Source organism: Rhinopithecus roxellana, chromosome 11 (assembly GCF_007565055.1).
Source record: "Rhinopithecus roxellana isolate Shanxi Qingling chromosome 11, ASM756505v1, whole genome shotgun sequence".
Taxonomy (NCBI): domain Eukaryota; kingdom Metazoa; phylum Chordata; class Mammalia; order Primates; family Cercopithecidae; genus Rhinopithecus; species Rhinopithecus roxellana.
In genome coordinates this window covers 25,363,529-25,378,258 of record NC_044559.1, presented here as the reverse complement: position 1 = coordinate 25,378,258, position 14,730 = coordinate 25,363,529, and the positions used below count along the sequence as shown (strand labels likewise).

The window sequence follows — 14,730 nt, the reverse complement described above, 5'->3', positions numbered from 1 at the left end:
CTGCATTTGTGGATAAAGACAGGCTTAGCGAGGGTGTCATTTGCTCGCTAGCACAGCCAGTACACGGGACGGTGGAAATGTGCAGGCATGTTTGGGGCAGGTTTTCTTCAGGTCCTCTGTGTTGCCTACCTGGGTTGTAATGTGAATATACAAATAATTTTCTAAAGATTGAGCTGGGGATGCCTTAGCATAAAATAAAATCCAGAAATATTCTGGAAATGTCATTACAGGCAGTAGTTTTGCATGTTTATCCGTTAAATATATATATATTTAAAAAGCAATTAGACTGTCAGTTGGACTGTCGATAGCTTTGGAGGCAGGGAAAAGTTAGAGAAACTAAGGGAGAACAGGGCAGTTGGTGTTTTTCTCTTTCTGGGACTTACAGCGTGGCTAAAGGGTTCTCACAGCGTTTCCAACAGACCCTAGCGGAGGTATCGCCATGATTCTCTTTCTCACTCTTTCCTTCTCAGGAGTACTTCTTGCAAGCAGAGCTGACAAGCAACGTCTTAAAAACAGGCGTGGTGCGCTGCTGCGTGGGACAGTGCAACAATGCCATCCCTGTCGACACCGTCCTCACCATGAAGAAGCTGCCCATCACCTATGTATGTCTGCTGTCTGTGGAACTTAATTCAGCCATTCGCGTGTTTTGCTTGTGATCTTTATGCTTCTCTGGGTTGTAGGTGGGGAGATAAGAGAGAGCTGTGTGATCCTTTATTAGGGGCTTTTCATACGAGAGGCACGAGAAGTGTGCGGCCGGCCCCGGGGTCAAAGGTCAGGGCACGTGACGCTGCCTGGCTGTGCTGAAGCCATAGGTCTGGGAGGCTGGGTTGTGACACACGCTTAGAGAGAGAGCTGTTCCCCGGGGTCCCAACACAGCTTTTCTTGGTTGTTTATCTTGACTGGATAAATGGCTGTTTCTGCGCTCAGGGAATTTGGGGGTGTTGAGGCCACCTAGATGGTGGTGCTGTGGGAGGTGTTACTCTGAGGGTATGCACCCCTCTGAAAACATCAGAATTCAAATGCATTGTCCCTGGGCAGCTGTGATGGTAACTCCATGCTTTTTGCTGGAAAATCCATGTTCTTTGGTTGTTCTCCTTAGCTCTCTTTCTTGTCCATCACCACAGAGCAACAGGAAGGAAAACAAGGGGGGCTACCTCTGCCACTCCTGCGCAGAGCAGCGCATCGGGCCCCTGGCGTTCCTGACGGCCTCCCCGGAGCAGGTGCGCGCCATGGAGCGCACCGTGGAGAACATCGTGCTGCCCCGGCATGAGGCCCTGCTCTTCCTCGTCTTCTGAGGCCAAGGCGCACGTTCTCCGCAGTGCAGAGCAGCTTGCCGAGGACCCCGCGTGAAGAAAGCCAGCGAGGGGGGCTCCCGCTCCCTGAGACTCTGGGTTCACCCACAGCACTTTCTGAGGAAGAGGACGCCAGCCCAAGCTGGACCTGCCATTTCTCCACTCCCTACAGACAGCCAGTCTCCACTTGCCTCCGCTCCAGACATATCTGGTCGGGGAAGTGGGGGATGTTCTTTTGATAAAAAAAAAAACATTTTATGTATTTAAACTTTTATTACAAGATTTCAATTAAACAGGCACCATAGCACTGGCATACCGCTGTGTGATGACTGCGTCAGCACTGTTGTTCTGAGCCTTCTCTTTTTCCAGTTTACTCTTTCCTACGGCACTGTCACCGTTCACATGACACAGGAAGCAGAGTATGAGACGTGATGTCTTGGGTGGGAATTGGGGCATCAAAAATGAGACTTTGGCCGGGAGCAGTGGCTCACGCCTGTAGCCCCAGCACTGAATCCAGCCAAGGCAGGAGGACTGCTGGAGCTCAAGGTTGAGGCTGCGAGCCGTGGTCACCTTACAGCTCACTGTACTCCAGCCTGGGTGACAGAGCGAGACCCTGTCTCAAAATAATATAATAATAATAATTAATAATAATAATGTTTTAAGGAGGTCAGATAAATTACAAGGCTAACAGGATCATAATCTCAGCAAGAAATGACCCCAGATGGGCTGGACCACAGCACCAGTGGGGCCTGGTGAGGAGGGAACGAATATGAGGATTGGTGGTTCTCAAAGTGTGGTTCCAGCAAGCAGCAGCAATGTCGCCTGGGAACTTGTTAGAAATAAAAATGTCCCATCCCCACACCAGGCCTGCAGGATCAGAAACGCCAGGGTTGAGGCTCAGCTGTTGGTACCTAACAAGCCTGACAAGTGGTGCTCATGCATGCTAAGTTTGGAAACTTCTGCTCTCGATGTTTAGGAGGTAGAATTGGTCGGATTTCTGGAGTACTGGGATCATGATAGGGACACTCTGTGGTAGAGGTTGTCTTCACTGAGACAGGGAAAATGGGAACTAAAGCAGGTTTGTGTAAACGCAGTGATCAGGTTGTTTTTCAGCATGTTGAGTGGAACCGTCCAGGAGGCTGTTGGGTGAACACATCTGTCCTACAGCAAAGGGCCTGGCTGGACCTGGGGACTTTAGAGTTGTCGGTGTGTGGGTGGTGGTGCAGTTTGAAGGGTTTCACCGAGTTAATCCGGGAGAGGATAGAGAAGGAGAAGAGCAGAGGTCTGAGAAGCAAAGCCGGCAGACACGAGGCTTGGGGTGAAGAGAGGAAGAGGGTTTAAGAAGAGCGACAGCTGATCCAGAGGAGCCTCATGATGGAGCACCACTGAGCTCCAGAGTGGGGGAGTCCAGGAAAAGGGGATCTTCAGCATCCAGTGCAGTAAAGAGACCAAATAAACAAGGGTGGGCAAGTGTTTAACCGGCACTCTCAAGGTCAACTGACATTAGCTGATCAGTTTCAGTGAGGGGAGAAGCCGACCACTGTCACCTAAGATATTAGTGAAAAATTTGAGGGCTAAGATGTGTGTGTTCATTTATGGTTTCTTTCTGAAATCATACTATCAGGGCAGTAAAAGGTTTGTGTGTGTGTGTGTGTGTGTGTGTTTTAACCTTTAAGGGCAAAGACAACAAGAAGGAGGCAGCAGCCATCCTGGAGGCATCAGGATCATTAAACATTTGAGAAAACATCTAAATATCTGTAACACATTCAGAGAATGAGAGGAGGTAGTGCATTCCATGGAGTAGCAGGATAGATACATGTAAAAGAATATTTGGGGCCGGGCGCAGTGGCTTGCGCCTGAAATCCCAGCACTTTGGGAGGCCGAGGCAGGGTGGATCATCTGAGATCAGGATTTCGAGACCAGCCTGGGCCAGCGTGGTGAAACCCTGTCTCTACTAAAAATACAAAAATTAGCAGGGTGTGGTGGTGGGCGCCTGTAAGCCCAGCTACTCAGGAGGGTGAGGCAGGAGAATCGCTTGAACCCGGGATGCAGAGTAAGACTTCATCTCAAAAAAAAAAAAAAATTTAGAGAAAAAAATATGAAAGAAACCCAGTAGAACTGTTACAAGATTAAGTTGAGAATCTAGAAAGTAGAACAAAAACAAAGATTGAGAAGTAGTTAGAGGCTGGACGTGGTGGCTCACGCCTGTCATCCCAGCACTTTGGAAGGCTGAGGTAGGTGGATCGCTTTGAACTTGGGAGTTCAAGACCAGCCTGGCCAACATGGCAAAATCCATCCACAAAAAGTGAGCTGGGTGTAGTGGTGTGCGACTGTGATCCCAGCTACTCAGGAGGCGGAGGCTGGAGAAAGGCTTGAGCCCGGGAGGTGGAGGTTGCAGTGAGCTGAGATTGTGCCACTACACTCCAGCCTGGGTGACACAGAAAGAGCCTGTCTCTAAAACACAAAAACAAAAAACTAGGGAACCAATTTAAGAAGCTGAGCATCTGTAAATGGGAATTGCAGGAAGAGAAAATGGACAATCGACAACGGAGTCAAGGAATTTTAAAATTTTTTTTAGATGGCGTCTCTGCTGCCCAGGCTGGAGTGCAGTGGCGTGATCTTGGCTCACTGCAGCCTCTGCCTCCCGGGTTCAAGCGATTCTCATGCCTCAGCCTCTTGAGTAGCTGGGACTACAGGCACGCCATCACACCCGGCTAATTTTTTGTATTTTTAGTAGAGATGAAGTTTCACTGCGTTGGCTAGGGTGGTCTCAATTTTCTGACCTTGTGATCTGCCTGCCTCGGCCTCCCAAAGTGCTGGGATTACAGGCCTGAGCCACCACGCCCGGCCGAAACATTTTTTTAAATTATGAAAATTACCTGAAACTGATGGTAAGGGTTTCTGGATTGAAATGACTCATTAAATGCCCAGGATAATGGGTGAAAATAGGCCTACATTGGCCAGGCGTGGTGGCTCACACTTGTAATCACAGCACTTTGGGAAGCTGAGAAGGGAAGATTGTTCAAGACCAGCCTGGGCCTCATAGGCAGTCCCCATCTCTACAAAAAATAAAAAAAAAAAATTAGGCCTGGTGGCACATGCCTTGTTCCCAGCTCCTTGAGACACTGGGGCAGGAGGATGGCTTCAGCCTGGGAGGTTGAGGCTGCTGTGAGCCATGAGTGCACCACTGACCTCCAGCCTGGGTGACAGAGTGCAGGACGTAGCCTGGGGGGAGGAGGCAGTGATTAGTCCTCTGGAAGGCAACAAGTTGTTTAGGAGAGAACTGTAGTTGACCCCCGACCCCGCCAACTCAGTGGAGTGTGCCTGCTTTTGTGGCCTTCATAAGGGTGAGCGTGTACTGCAGGTAGGAGCTGTGTGCACATGTGGCGTGAACGAGCCGAATCTCAGCCTCTGTGGCAGGAAGTCAGTTACAGTGCCTGAAACTCAAACATGGAAGCAGAAGCCCATGCAAGCCCATCATTTAGAGACATCTTGGAGACACGTAACACACACTGAGACACTCAGCAGAAAGATTTCTAAATGTTTCCTTCTGGGAGAGGGAATGGGCAGGTGGAGGGGCTTTTTGGTAGGTGTCTTACGTAACTATTGGCTCTAAACTGTGTGTCTGTATGACAGAACTGTAAAATACCAGTGGGAGGGGAAGATACGGACACTGCGTAGACTAGTTCTCATTCAGGAAGCAAGGCTGGCCAGAGGCAAGAAGTAGGTAGGGGGATGATGTAGCCTTAGGAAGGGGTTTTTGCTTTTAAAACGAGAGAGGTTTGTGCAGGGTTATGTGTTGAGAGGAAGCAAATTCAGACAGGAGAGATGGAAGCCAGGTGAGAGGGATTGGGACGGGAGAGATGAAGGAGAAAGGGGTACATTGTAAGTGGTTAGGGAGCAAGTTTAGGTTGCTCTCACCCAATAATTTTGTTTTTTTGAGACAGGGTCTTACTTTGTCACTCAGGCTGGAGTGCAGTGGTGCAATGACAGTTCACTGCAGCCTTGACCTCCAGGCCCAGGTGACCCTCCCACCTCAGTCCCTCAAGTAGCTGGGACTACAGGTGCATGCCACCATGCCCGGCTAATTTTTGCTGATTTTTTGTAGAGATAAGATCTCGCTCTGTTGCCCAGGCTGGTCTGAAACTCCTAGGGTCAAGCTGTCCTCCTGCCTCAGTTTCCCAAAGTGCTGGGTCGAGCATTTGGGATGGACATAGAAGGTAATGGAGTGGAAGGTGATGGAAAACACAGGCGTGCTGGGCAGCACCCTCCCAGTTGAAATCAAACACCATCCTTTTAGTTGGTGTTTTTCCGTTAGCAGCCCAGGCTTGAGGGTAGAGACGTCACATGGTGGACTCAGACACAGCTTAATCAACCTAAGGCAGTGCAGCAACCCTGTGGGACCTTCCTGCCTGGGAAGCTGGTTACTGTCACGCTGCCTGCCCAGCTTCCTTCCTGTAGTGGCATCTGGTCTGGGTCTGGGAGCAACTCACTGGATCACAAAGGGACTTTGATACCTCTAGAATCAGACTATTAGCAATTTAACATGTATCTTCAAGTCTGATCCCAGCCCTTCAGTCCTTCCTAGTCACCCTGAACCCCTGACTTTAGCAATGTGGGGTACACCGAGAGCCTGGAAGCTGATCACTCTAGATTTGCAGTGAGTGGGAGCGGTAGAGACATCTGAACCGAGGCAGGCAAGGTTCCTCCAGCTCCTTGCCCAGACATGAAGATGGTGCTACACACACACCCCTCACAAAGGCACCTCTGCACAGTTGGGCTGGTGTGGGGGGCAGGGCTCCCTTAGCCAGCAGGGGCTCTCCCTCTGCCCGGCCTACTTAAGGACAGGTTCTCCAAGAGGGCCCAGGGGCTGCTGTCCCCTGTGTTCCTCCTTACCGGGGACCTGTGTGTGTTTTATCCCTAGTGGTCTGGCCTGAGAGGTAGGTTAGGTGGAAGGACGGGGGCTTCCCACTCAAATGCCAAGGTTGCCAGTCAATCACTCCATTTGCTGTCTTCGTGACATCTCAGTCCTGCCATGTCCCAGACACAGGCCCTGATTTCCTTCCGAGCTCTCCTGGCTCCTCCATGCACCCTTCCCCGCCTCCGGAAATGGCACCATCATCTGACTGATACTTTTCTTTATGCCAGTTCACTGGGAAGCTCTCTCCATGCAACCTTCAGAATGCACCACCCACCCGCCCGCGACCCTCCACCGTTCTGCCTCCTGGACCAGTTGTCTATGTTGCTCTGTGCCTCTGCCCTGGCCCAACTCGCTCTCATGTAGAGGGACCTACAGTCTTACAATGAAGACTAACCCCGGTCACGCTCCTGCCTCAACCCTGCAGGGCTCTCTGGCTGCCATGAGGGCGTCAGTCCAAGTTGGACTGCAGCGGAAAGGCTGGGGTTTCCTGTCCACTTCCAGGCTAGCCTCTGTCACCCTAAGCCTGTCTTTTAAAGGAACTCACTGAGGGCCCCAGGAAGCAGCCAGCACAGTGCTGACATCTGGATTTTTCTCTTCTTCCTTTTTTAAATGTACAATTCAGTGGTTCTGATTGATTTTTTTTTTTTTTTGAAACGGAGCCTCACTCTGTCACCCAGCCTGCAGTGCAGTGGCGAGATCTCCGCTCACTGCAACCTCCACCTTCTGGGTTCAAGCGATTCTCCTGTCTCAGCCTCCCGAGTAGCTGGAATTACAACCATGTGCCTCCATACCTGGCTAATTTTTGTATTTTTGGTAGAGATGAGGTTTCACCATGTTGGCCAGGCTGGTCTTGAACTCCTGACCTCAGATGATCCACCTGCCTCAGCCTCCCAAAGTGGTGGGATTACAGGCGTGAGCCACTGTGCCCAGCCTGAATTTTTTTTTTTTTTTAAGTAATCATTTTCCTAATACACATCTTCCTAATCTGGACCCCACAGATTAGGAAATGCTTTAGTTTTTAATACCCATGGTATTTCCACTACCACTAGTGAAGAGTTGCAGTTAGAACTCTTCCAAAGGATCACATTTAAAAAAAAAAATAGCATCAGCCTTTGGAGTCCAGGATGAACAACAAAATAAAAAATGAGTAGCCTGGAGGTCACATGGAGAGAGCTTCCCCATGAATTGGCGATACCTGGTGACAGGTAACACTTTAATCATGGCCTCACACACACACAATGGGGTCGGCCCCACGTCCTCAGCCAGCTCCATGTATTTTAGACTCTCTTACAACAACCCCACTTAATTGACCGTGAGTGGCCCCAGAGCAAGACTCTCAGGGATGGGGCGGGAAGCAGAAAGTGCTGATTCTGCGGGCGTGCGGAGGAGGCTGGTGGCAGGGGCTCGGCTCAGGTGCTCCCATGCGTTCCTTCCTCCTCTGCTCATGTTTGGTGCCTCAGCGTCGCTGGGCAGGCTTCTCTGGGCAGGCTTCTCCTGGCCAGCCACCTGCAGCCCTTCCAAGGGCTGCATTCAGACAGGGCAGTGTCTTGGGAGGCAAGGGAGAGGTAGGCTGGTCTTCTGTGTCTCTTAGGAGTGTGGCAGGCCAGTTCTCTACTAGTATCCAGAGCAGCCAGCCTTTGCCAACACCTTACTATAACTCTGAGGAATATATAAGTTAAACATGGAAAACTGGAGAAACTGGCATCTTAGTACAAAGGCTAGAGTGTAAAAACAAGGCCATTAAGACCCCGCCTGGCCTTTCTCCCAAACCTTAGAGTTTAATTAAAATAATGGAGGCGTTCTTGTACACCTTGTACCAGGATCCACTTTAAATGAAATAATTGGGCCAGGAGCAGTGGCTCATGGCCACAATCCCAGCACTTTGGGAGGCTGAGGGAGGAGGATTGTTTGATCCCAGGAGTTCAAGACCAGCCTGGGCAACATAGTGAGACCCTGTCTCTAAAACAAGAAAGAAAAGAAATGAAGTAATTGTTCCAAGGCTCTGAAGTAATTTTCCAGACCCCAGACCCTAGTGAAAGATTAAACAGAGGAATATACCTCAGCTTGGAGGTGTACTCGTGCACAAAGATATATGGTTTAAATGTATATAAGCACTGAAAAAAAACTTATAACTTAAAATTAGTATGGTGAGTTACTCTGACCTTCTCCCTGTAACTGGCTGCAGAAATCAACTCCCTTCTTCCCCACTCCGTCTGCAGCTTGTTGTTGGACCATGAGAACAAGCAGCTGGACCTGGTTTTGTCTGGGAACGGGAGCAAGAAAGCCTTTCCCACAGGCTTCTCCAGCTGACTCACATATTGTTGGTCAGAACTGGGCTACCTGCCCACTCCTAAGCCAATCATAGTAAGGAAGAATGGCTTCAAATCGTCAGGGTTTTATGTCCTGGAGCTTGGGATGAGGTCAGCTTTCCATGATGCGCATGGCTGGGTGAAAGAATAAATCCTAAAAAAGTGGCAATGTATTTGAGAAGGAAGGGGCAGGTGCTGATTACCCTGTAAGTAAATAGATCTCATTTGGAAGTGAAGTCAATGTCTATTAGGAGCCTCCTGCAGGTAGATGCTATCGGACCTTTGTGTACGTGAATTCCTTCAGTCCTCACAGCAAACCTGGGAGGCAGATGACAGCTGCCTTGTGCAGATGAAGAAACAGGCTCTGAAGAGTCACTGGGCTGGGCCCACTGTGCTGAGTATCACAGAGCAGAGCTTGGATGAAAACTCGGGTTCAGTCTCAAACCCATAGCTACGTGAAGAGTTGGAGTTAGAATTCTTCCAAAGGATCACTTTTTTTTTTTTTTTTTTTAAAGCATCTGCCTATGGAGTCCAGGATGAACAATAAAATAAATATTTAATAGCATGGGAGGCTTTCAGAGGTTCTTAGCCATGGAATTCTTTAGACCTAATTTTACTTCCAGTTAACAAATGCAGCTGCTGTGATCACTCAGGACGGGGATGGGCACCCAGAGTTCCTTCTCCGCTCCCCACCTGTGCTGGCCCCTCAGGTGCCTCTGGAGCCACCAAGCCTTCCCGGAACACTTGGAAAACACCTGCAACCCCTGCAGCCCAGGGAGGCTGGCAGTAATTTGAGTACCCTCTGGGTGGCATTGACTCCAAGGAGGTTTTGAAGATTACACCCCATTTTTAAATTATTTTGCAGACAAGAATCCCACTCTGTCACCCAGGCTGGAGTGCAGTCATGCGATCACTGCTCACTGCAGCCTCCCGCTCCTGGGCTCAAGCGAGCCTCCCACCTCAGACTCCTGAGTAGCTGGGACCGCAGGTGAGCCATGGCACCCAGTTACACACTTCTGTAACTAGGACTCTTGGCTCTCTGCCCAGAGGAATGAAGACATAGCTTTAGAAAGAGAAGCACTGACTTTCACGGTGAGGGCGTCCACCAGGAGGGAGTGGTTTTGCCGAGCGGGGACTTGGGGCTGACGGCCCTACGGGACACTTGCTCTTTCTCAGTTTCATTTTCCTTCCAGTTACTGAGCAGCCCTCCCAGGACCCGAGGATGCAGGGTGCGCAGGGGCGGCGCGGTGCTCCCCTGGCCAACCCCTGCCTTGCCGTCCGGTTGACCTGGCTGCCCAGCGGCCATGCTCTGTCTTTCCTGGACATGTCCCTCAATTTCCTGTTTGTGTTTTTGTCTCCATCCGTCCCCCGTTTAGAATGCTCCCTGCCCATTTATTGAAATTCCACCCATCCTTCCAGCTCACGTCCTGCATTCCTCAAGCCTCCAGGGCTTGGAGCCATCTCTGCCTTTACGGGGCTCGTGTCTCATTAGTGTGTGTGCTTGTGATTATCTACTAGCTTGTGGCATAAGGTTTTGCGTCGTGTTTGTTCTGGTATGCTTCCCTTTTTGACCAGGCTGTGAGCTTCTTAAGGATTAGTACCAGGCTTCACTGTCAGGATCTCCAGTGGCTAGCGAGGGGAGAGACTGACGCCAGGGTCTCCTGTACCCCTCACGCCTCTGGGAAGGGAGTGCATGTGCTGTCATCCTCACTGCAAAGACGAGGCAATGTCAGTGCATGTAGTGCCTCCAAGTGACAGGGCCAGCAAAGGGTAGAATGGATGTTCGACACTCAGGCTTTTAAGTTCTATCTTCTTTCCACTGCACAAAGATAGTATTTTGCAGATGCCACATGAATAGAGCAGATAATAAGTGTTATGAAGGCTCAGAGGCAAATGATTTTTTACAATTGAGTCATTAGCAGAGGCTCCGGGGCTGGGCACGGTGGCTCACGCCTGTAATCCCAGCACTTTGGGAGGCCAAGGCGGGTGGATCACTTGAGATCAGGAATTTGAGATCAGCCTGGACAACATGGTGAAGCCCTGTCTCTACTAAAAATGCAAAAATTAGACAGGCGTGGTGGCACACACCTGTAGTCCCAGCTACTCAGGAAGCTGAGGCAGAATTGCTTGAACTCGGGAGACAGAGGTTGCAGTGAGCCAAGATCGTGCCACTGCACTCCAGCCTGGGCAACAGAGTGAGACTCTGTCTCAAAAAAAAAACCAAAACTGAAAAAACAGAGGCTCCTGGAGAAGGTAAACTTGATCTGGTTCTGGAAGGTGAGTTGGGTGTAGGAGACTGTGAAGGAAGGACAGGGGCATTGGGCATTGGCTATGGGCTTGGCCTGTGAGGGCTTGGCCTGTGAGGAGGCCGCAGGTAGGACGTGGGGGTGGAGGTGCTTGCAGCAGGGCCCAGCCCAGCCTTGGGAGCTGTTGTTCCCACTAAATGGGATGAATCCTGGGATCCTGAGGGTTTGATTTGGATTCTCGGCAAAGTTTTCTCCCCATGCGGAAGGGGCAGGGGGAGAAAATCGTCAGCAGAACAGACTTCCTTTTGCAAGATGACCCCTTGAGCAGGAGGAAATATTGCAGCATTGTCAGGCAGAACAGAGGGCTGCTTCTGAGGACAAGGGAGGGTGGGGGATCCTATGAGTCCTCCAAATGGGGAGGGTGGGGGATCCTATGAGTCCTCCAAATGTCCCCTACATTTTTAATCCAGTAGAGGAACCTCACCCTTCTCCAATCAGTGCTCTCCCTTCCAGCTGGGAAACCTGCTGGGGCCATGGATTCAGCTAATGTTCTTCAACAACTTGACAGCTTAGACTCTTTTTTTTTTTTTTTTTTTTTTAGACAGTGTCTCCTCTGTCGTCTGGGCTGGAGTGGAGTGCTATGGCATGATCTTGGCTCACTGCTACCTCCTGGGCTTATGCAATTCTCCCACCTCAGCCTCTTGAGTAACTGGGACTACAGGCACATGCCACCACACCTGGATAGTTTTTGTGTTTTTTGTAGAGACAGGGTTTTCATCATGTCGTTTGGGCTGGTCTTGAACTCCTGGACTCAAGCAATCCATCTGCCTTGGCCTCCCAAAGTGTTTGGATTACAGGCATGAACCACCGCACCCAGCCAAAGGCTCAGACTCTTAAGATGGGTTTTCAGATATCCTGGCCTTGCATCTGTAAGGGATGAAATTCCGCATTGTTCTAGGAAGTCTTTAGGTTTCGGTCTGTGGCTTGAATTCAGACTTTAGAGATTTGAACTTCTTATTGTCTAAGTTTTTCAGCGCCATTAAAAGCAGTCACCCGCCTATGGCCTCAGATTTCTTGCATCCATACAATTTCAGGATGGGAGCAACAGAGTCTCCAAGAGCCAGGCTTGCAGCGGGCATGACATCCCAGGCACCTCCTGGCGAACTAATTACCGAATTTCCTGGGCTGCTCCATCCCTGTCTCTGCATATCATCAGAATATTTGCTCTTTTCTCTCCTCTCTAAGGCAGATAACCAACCACAGACATTCCTTATCTCCCCTCTTCTCCACAATTTGCAATACCCACTCCTGGTACCGAATTTCATATCAGCTAGGAACTTTTCAGTGACAAGTAATGAAAACCTAATCTGTTATAAAGAAAAAAAAAATGTATTGAAAAGATACCAGGGGCTCATAGAGTCCCGGGAAATGGGAGGCTTAGGTCTGGAAAACGGTTAGGACCCAAAGCCGCCTGGAGAGCCCAGGAACAGGAGGCCCAGCAGCTGGTCAGTGCTTCTGAGGCCACTGCTGGGCACTGCCCTGTGAGCTCTGTGCTCTTCATTCTCTGTATTCAACAGCTTTGTGGTCTAGCTGAGAGGCCCTGGAGGCCACGCCCAGGCCAGGTGCCCACGCACAGCGGGAGCAGGGAGAGGGGAGGTCAGCCCCTCTGTGTCAGTGGGTGATGAGGCACCCCAACAGGATAGAGGAGGCCCAGTGGAATTCTGCATTCCCATTCTTTCTCCTCCTTTGTGTGGAACATTTCTCCTTGGTGGTTTTTTTTTTTTTGAATTGGAGTCTCACTCTGTCTCCCAGACTGGAGTGCAGGGGTATGATCTCGGCTCACTGCAACCTCCACCCCCAGGGTTCAAGTGATTCTCCTGCCTCAGCCTCCCAAGTAGCTGGGATTACAGGCGCTCACAACCATGCCCAGCTAATTTTTGTGTTTTTAGTAGAGACGGGGTTTCACTATGTTGGCCAGACTGGTCTCAAACTCCTGACCTCAGGTGATCCACCCACCTTGGCCTCTCAAAGTGCTGGGATTACAGGCGTGAGCCACCGTGCCCTGCCATCCTTGGTGATTCTTTTAGTGCATTTTAGCCTTGTAATTGACAGAGAGCCTCGGGTATGTCACTTTCCTCTGTGAACTGCAAGTCAGGATGAGGGACGGAAGGTTTCAGGAGGGGGGGGTGTTTCATCCTAAATAGCTAAGAACAGCGCCACTAGAATGGGTGGATTTACAGTCACTGAGGGGAGTAAAGTGTCAACTAAACCCCCTGGTAATATAGTGCCTAATATTCCCTAAAATATGCAGACATTGAGTTTAGATTAGTGCCCAGCAGTGTGAGGTGTGGGGGAGGCTGTGATTCGTGTTGGGCTGGTCCTGCCTCAAAGGAGCACAGCCCTGTGGTGAGGCAAACCCGTAGGACTCGGGGACAGCGCTCTGCGCTGTGCAATTCCGAACCAGCAGGTGGCAGCCTCGGGCAAGAGGAAGAGGTCCTTGTGGCACACAGGGGTGGAGAGTCAGAAACAAGAGGGTCTTTCCCTGTGTCTTTTGGTCCCTGCTCTCCCACTTCCTAACGTCTGGAGGAGGGTTTAAACGGGGAAAGTCACACCACAAGATATATTTTAAAAAGTTAGACAGGCAGGAAGAAAATGGAAATCTGCATCTATACGAGGGAATAAAGAACGTTGTAAATGGTTAAAAAAAATTAAAATGGAAAGGGGAAAATTAAGAGTCTTATTTCTTGGTTAAAAAAAAATGAAAAGGGGAAAATAAAGAGTCTTATTTCTTGGCCAGGCGCGGTGGCTCAAGCCTGCAATCCCAGCACATTGGGAGGCCAAGGCGGGTGGATCACCTGAGTTCGAGACCAGCCTGGTCAACATGGTGAAATGCTGTCTCCGCCAAAAATACAAAATTAGCCAGGTGTGGTGGTGCACGCTTATAATCACAGCTACTTGGGAGGCTGAGGCAGGAGGATCACTTGAACCCAGGAGGTGGAGGTTGCAGTAAGCTGAGATTGCACCATCGCACTCCAGCCTGGACAGCAGAGCAAGACTCTGTCTCAAAAAAAAAAAGTCTTATTTCTTGATCAATGAAAATCAAGGCAAAATATAAAAGGCGAAGAGCAATCCATTTTCTTCAAGGTAAACGTGCAGGGCAGGGAATGAGGGAAGAGTGGGAGATGTGAACCATTTAGATTTGTGGCAGCTGAAGACATGGGGACTGAAGGTCAGGTGTGGTGGCTCATGCCTGTAATCCCAGCACTTTGGGAGGCCGAGGCAGGCAGACTGCTTGTGCTCACAAGTTCGAGACCAGCCTGGCCATCATGGTGGAACCCCGGCTCTGCTAAAAATTCAAAAACTAGCCAGGCATGGTGGTGTACACCTGTAGTCCCAGCTACTCCAGAGGCTGAGGCATGAGAATTGCTTGCGGTGGAGATTGCGGTGAGCCAAGATTGCACCGCTGCACTCCAGCCTGGGCGACATAGTGAGACTATGTCCCCTCCCCCACAAAAAGAGAAGTCAGTGAAAAATGGCACTTTGAGAATGTCTGATGGTGTGTGGATTGGGCACTATGCCCATGCCCCATCCCCCAAATGCCCACAGTGGCTCCCTCCTCCCCTTAGCTGCACAAGGGGTAGTTGGTGGCTGGTTTTCAGCCAGGACTGCTCCCCTCCTACCCCACCTACACTCCCTATTACTTTTGTTTTTTAAAAATATTTTGCCTGGGCGCCGTGGCTCACGCCTGTAATCCCACTACTTTGGGAGGCTGAGGTGAGTGAATCACTTGAGATCAGGAGTTTGAGACCAGTCTGGCTAACATAGCAAAACCCTGTCTCTACTAAAAATATATAAATATTAGCAGGGTGTGGTGGCGCATGCCTGTCGTTCCAGCTACTTGGGAGGCTGAGGTAGGAGAATTGCTTGAACCTGGGAGGTGGACGCAGCAGTGAGCTGAGATC

The 14,730-nt window shown here is 50.2% G+C and overlaps 2 protein-coding genes across 4 annotated transcripts in view; one reads left to right on the top strand and one right to left on the bottom strand.

Moving 5' to 3' along the window:
* The window catches only part of FBH1 (F-box DNA helicase 1), a 52,231-nt gene extending 50,626 nt beyond the window's left edge, over positions 1–1,605 (top strand). Inside the window, 2 exon segments of the mRNA XM_010366513.2 lie at positions 471–602; positions 1,125–1,605. Of these exon segments, the coding sequence (XP_010364815.2) occupies positions 471–602; positions 1,125–1,295 (303 nt within the window). The 3' untranslated portion in view covers positions 1,296–1,605.
* Positions 1,556–14,730, bottom strand: part of IL15RA (interleukin 15 receptor subunit alpha) — a 51,052-nt gene continuing 37,877 nt past the window's right edge. For 2 of the 3 annotated variants that reach the window (XM_030940131.1, XM_030940134.1), the window contains one exon: positions 1,556–1,905. In XM_030940131.1, the coding sequence (XP_030795991.1) occupies positions 1,581–1,905 (325 nt within the window). In that variant the 3' untranslated portion in view covers positions 1,556–1,580. The remainder of the gene's footprint in view (positions 1,906–14,730) is intronic. The other variant, XM_030940133.1, reaches the window with a different exon arrangement.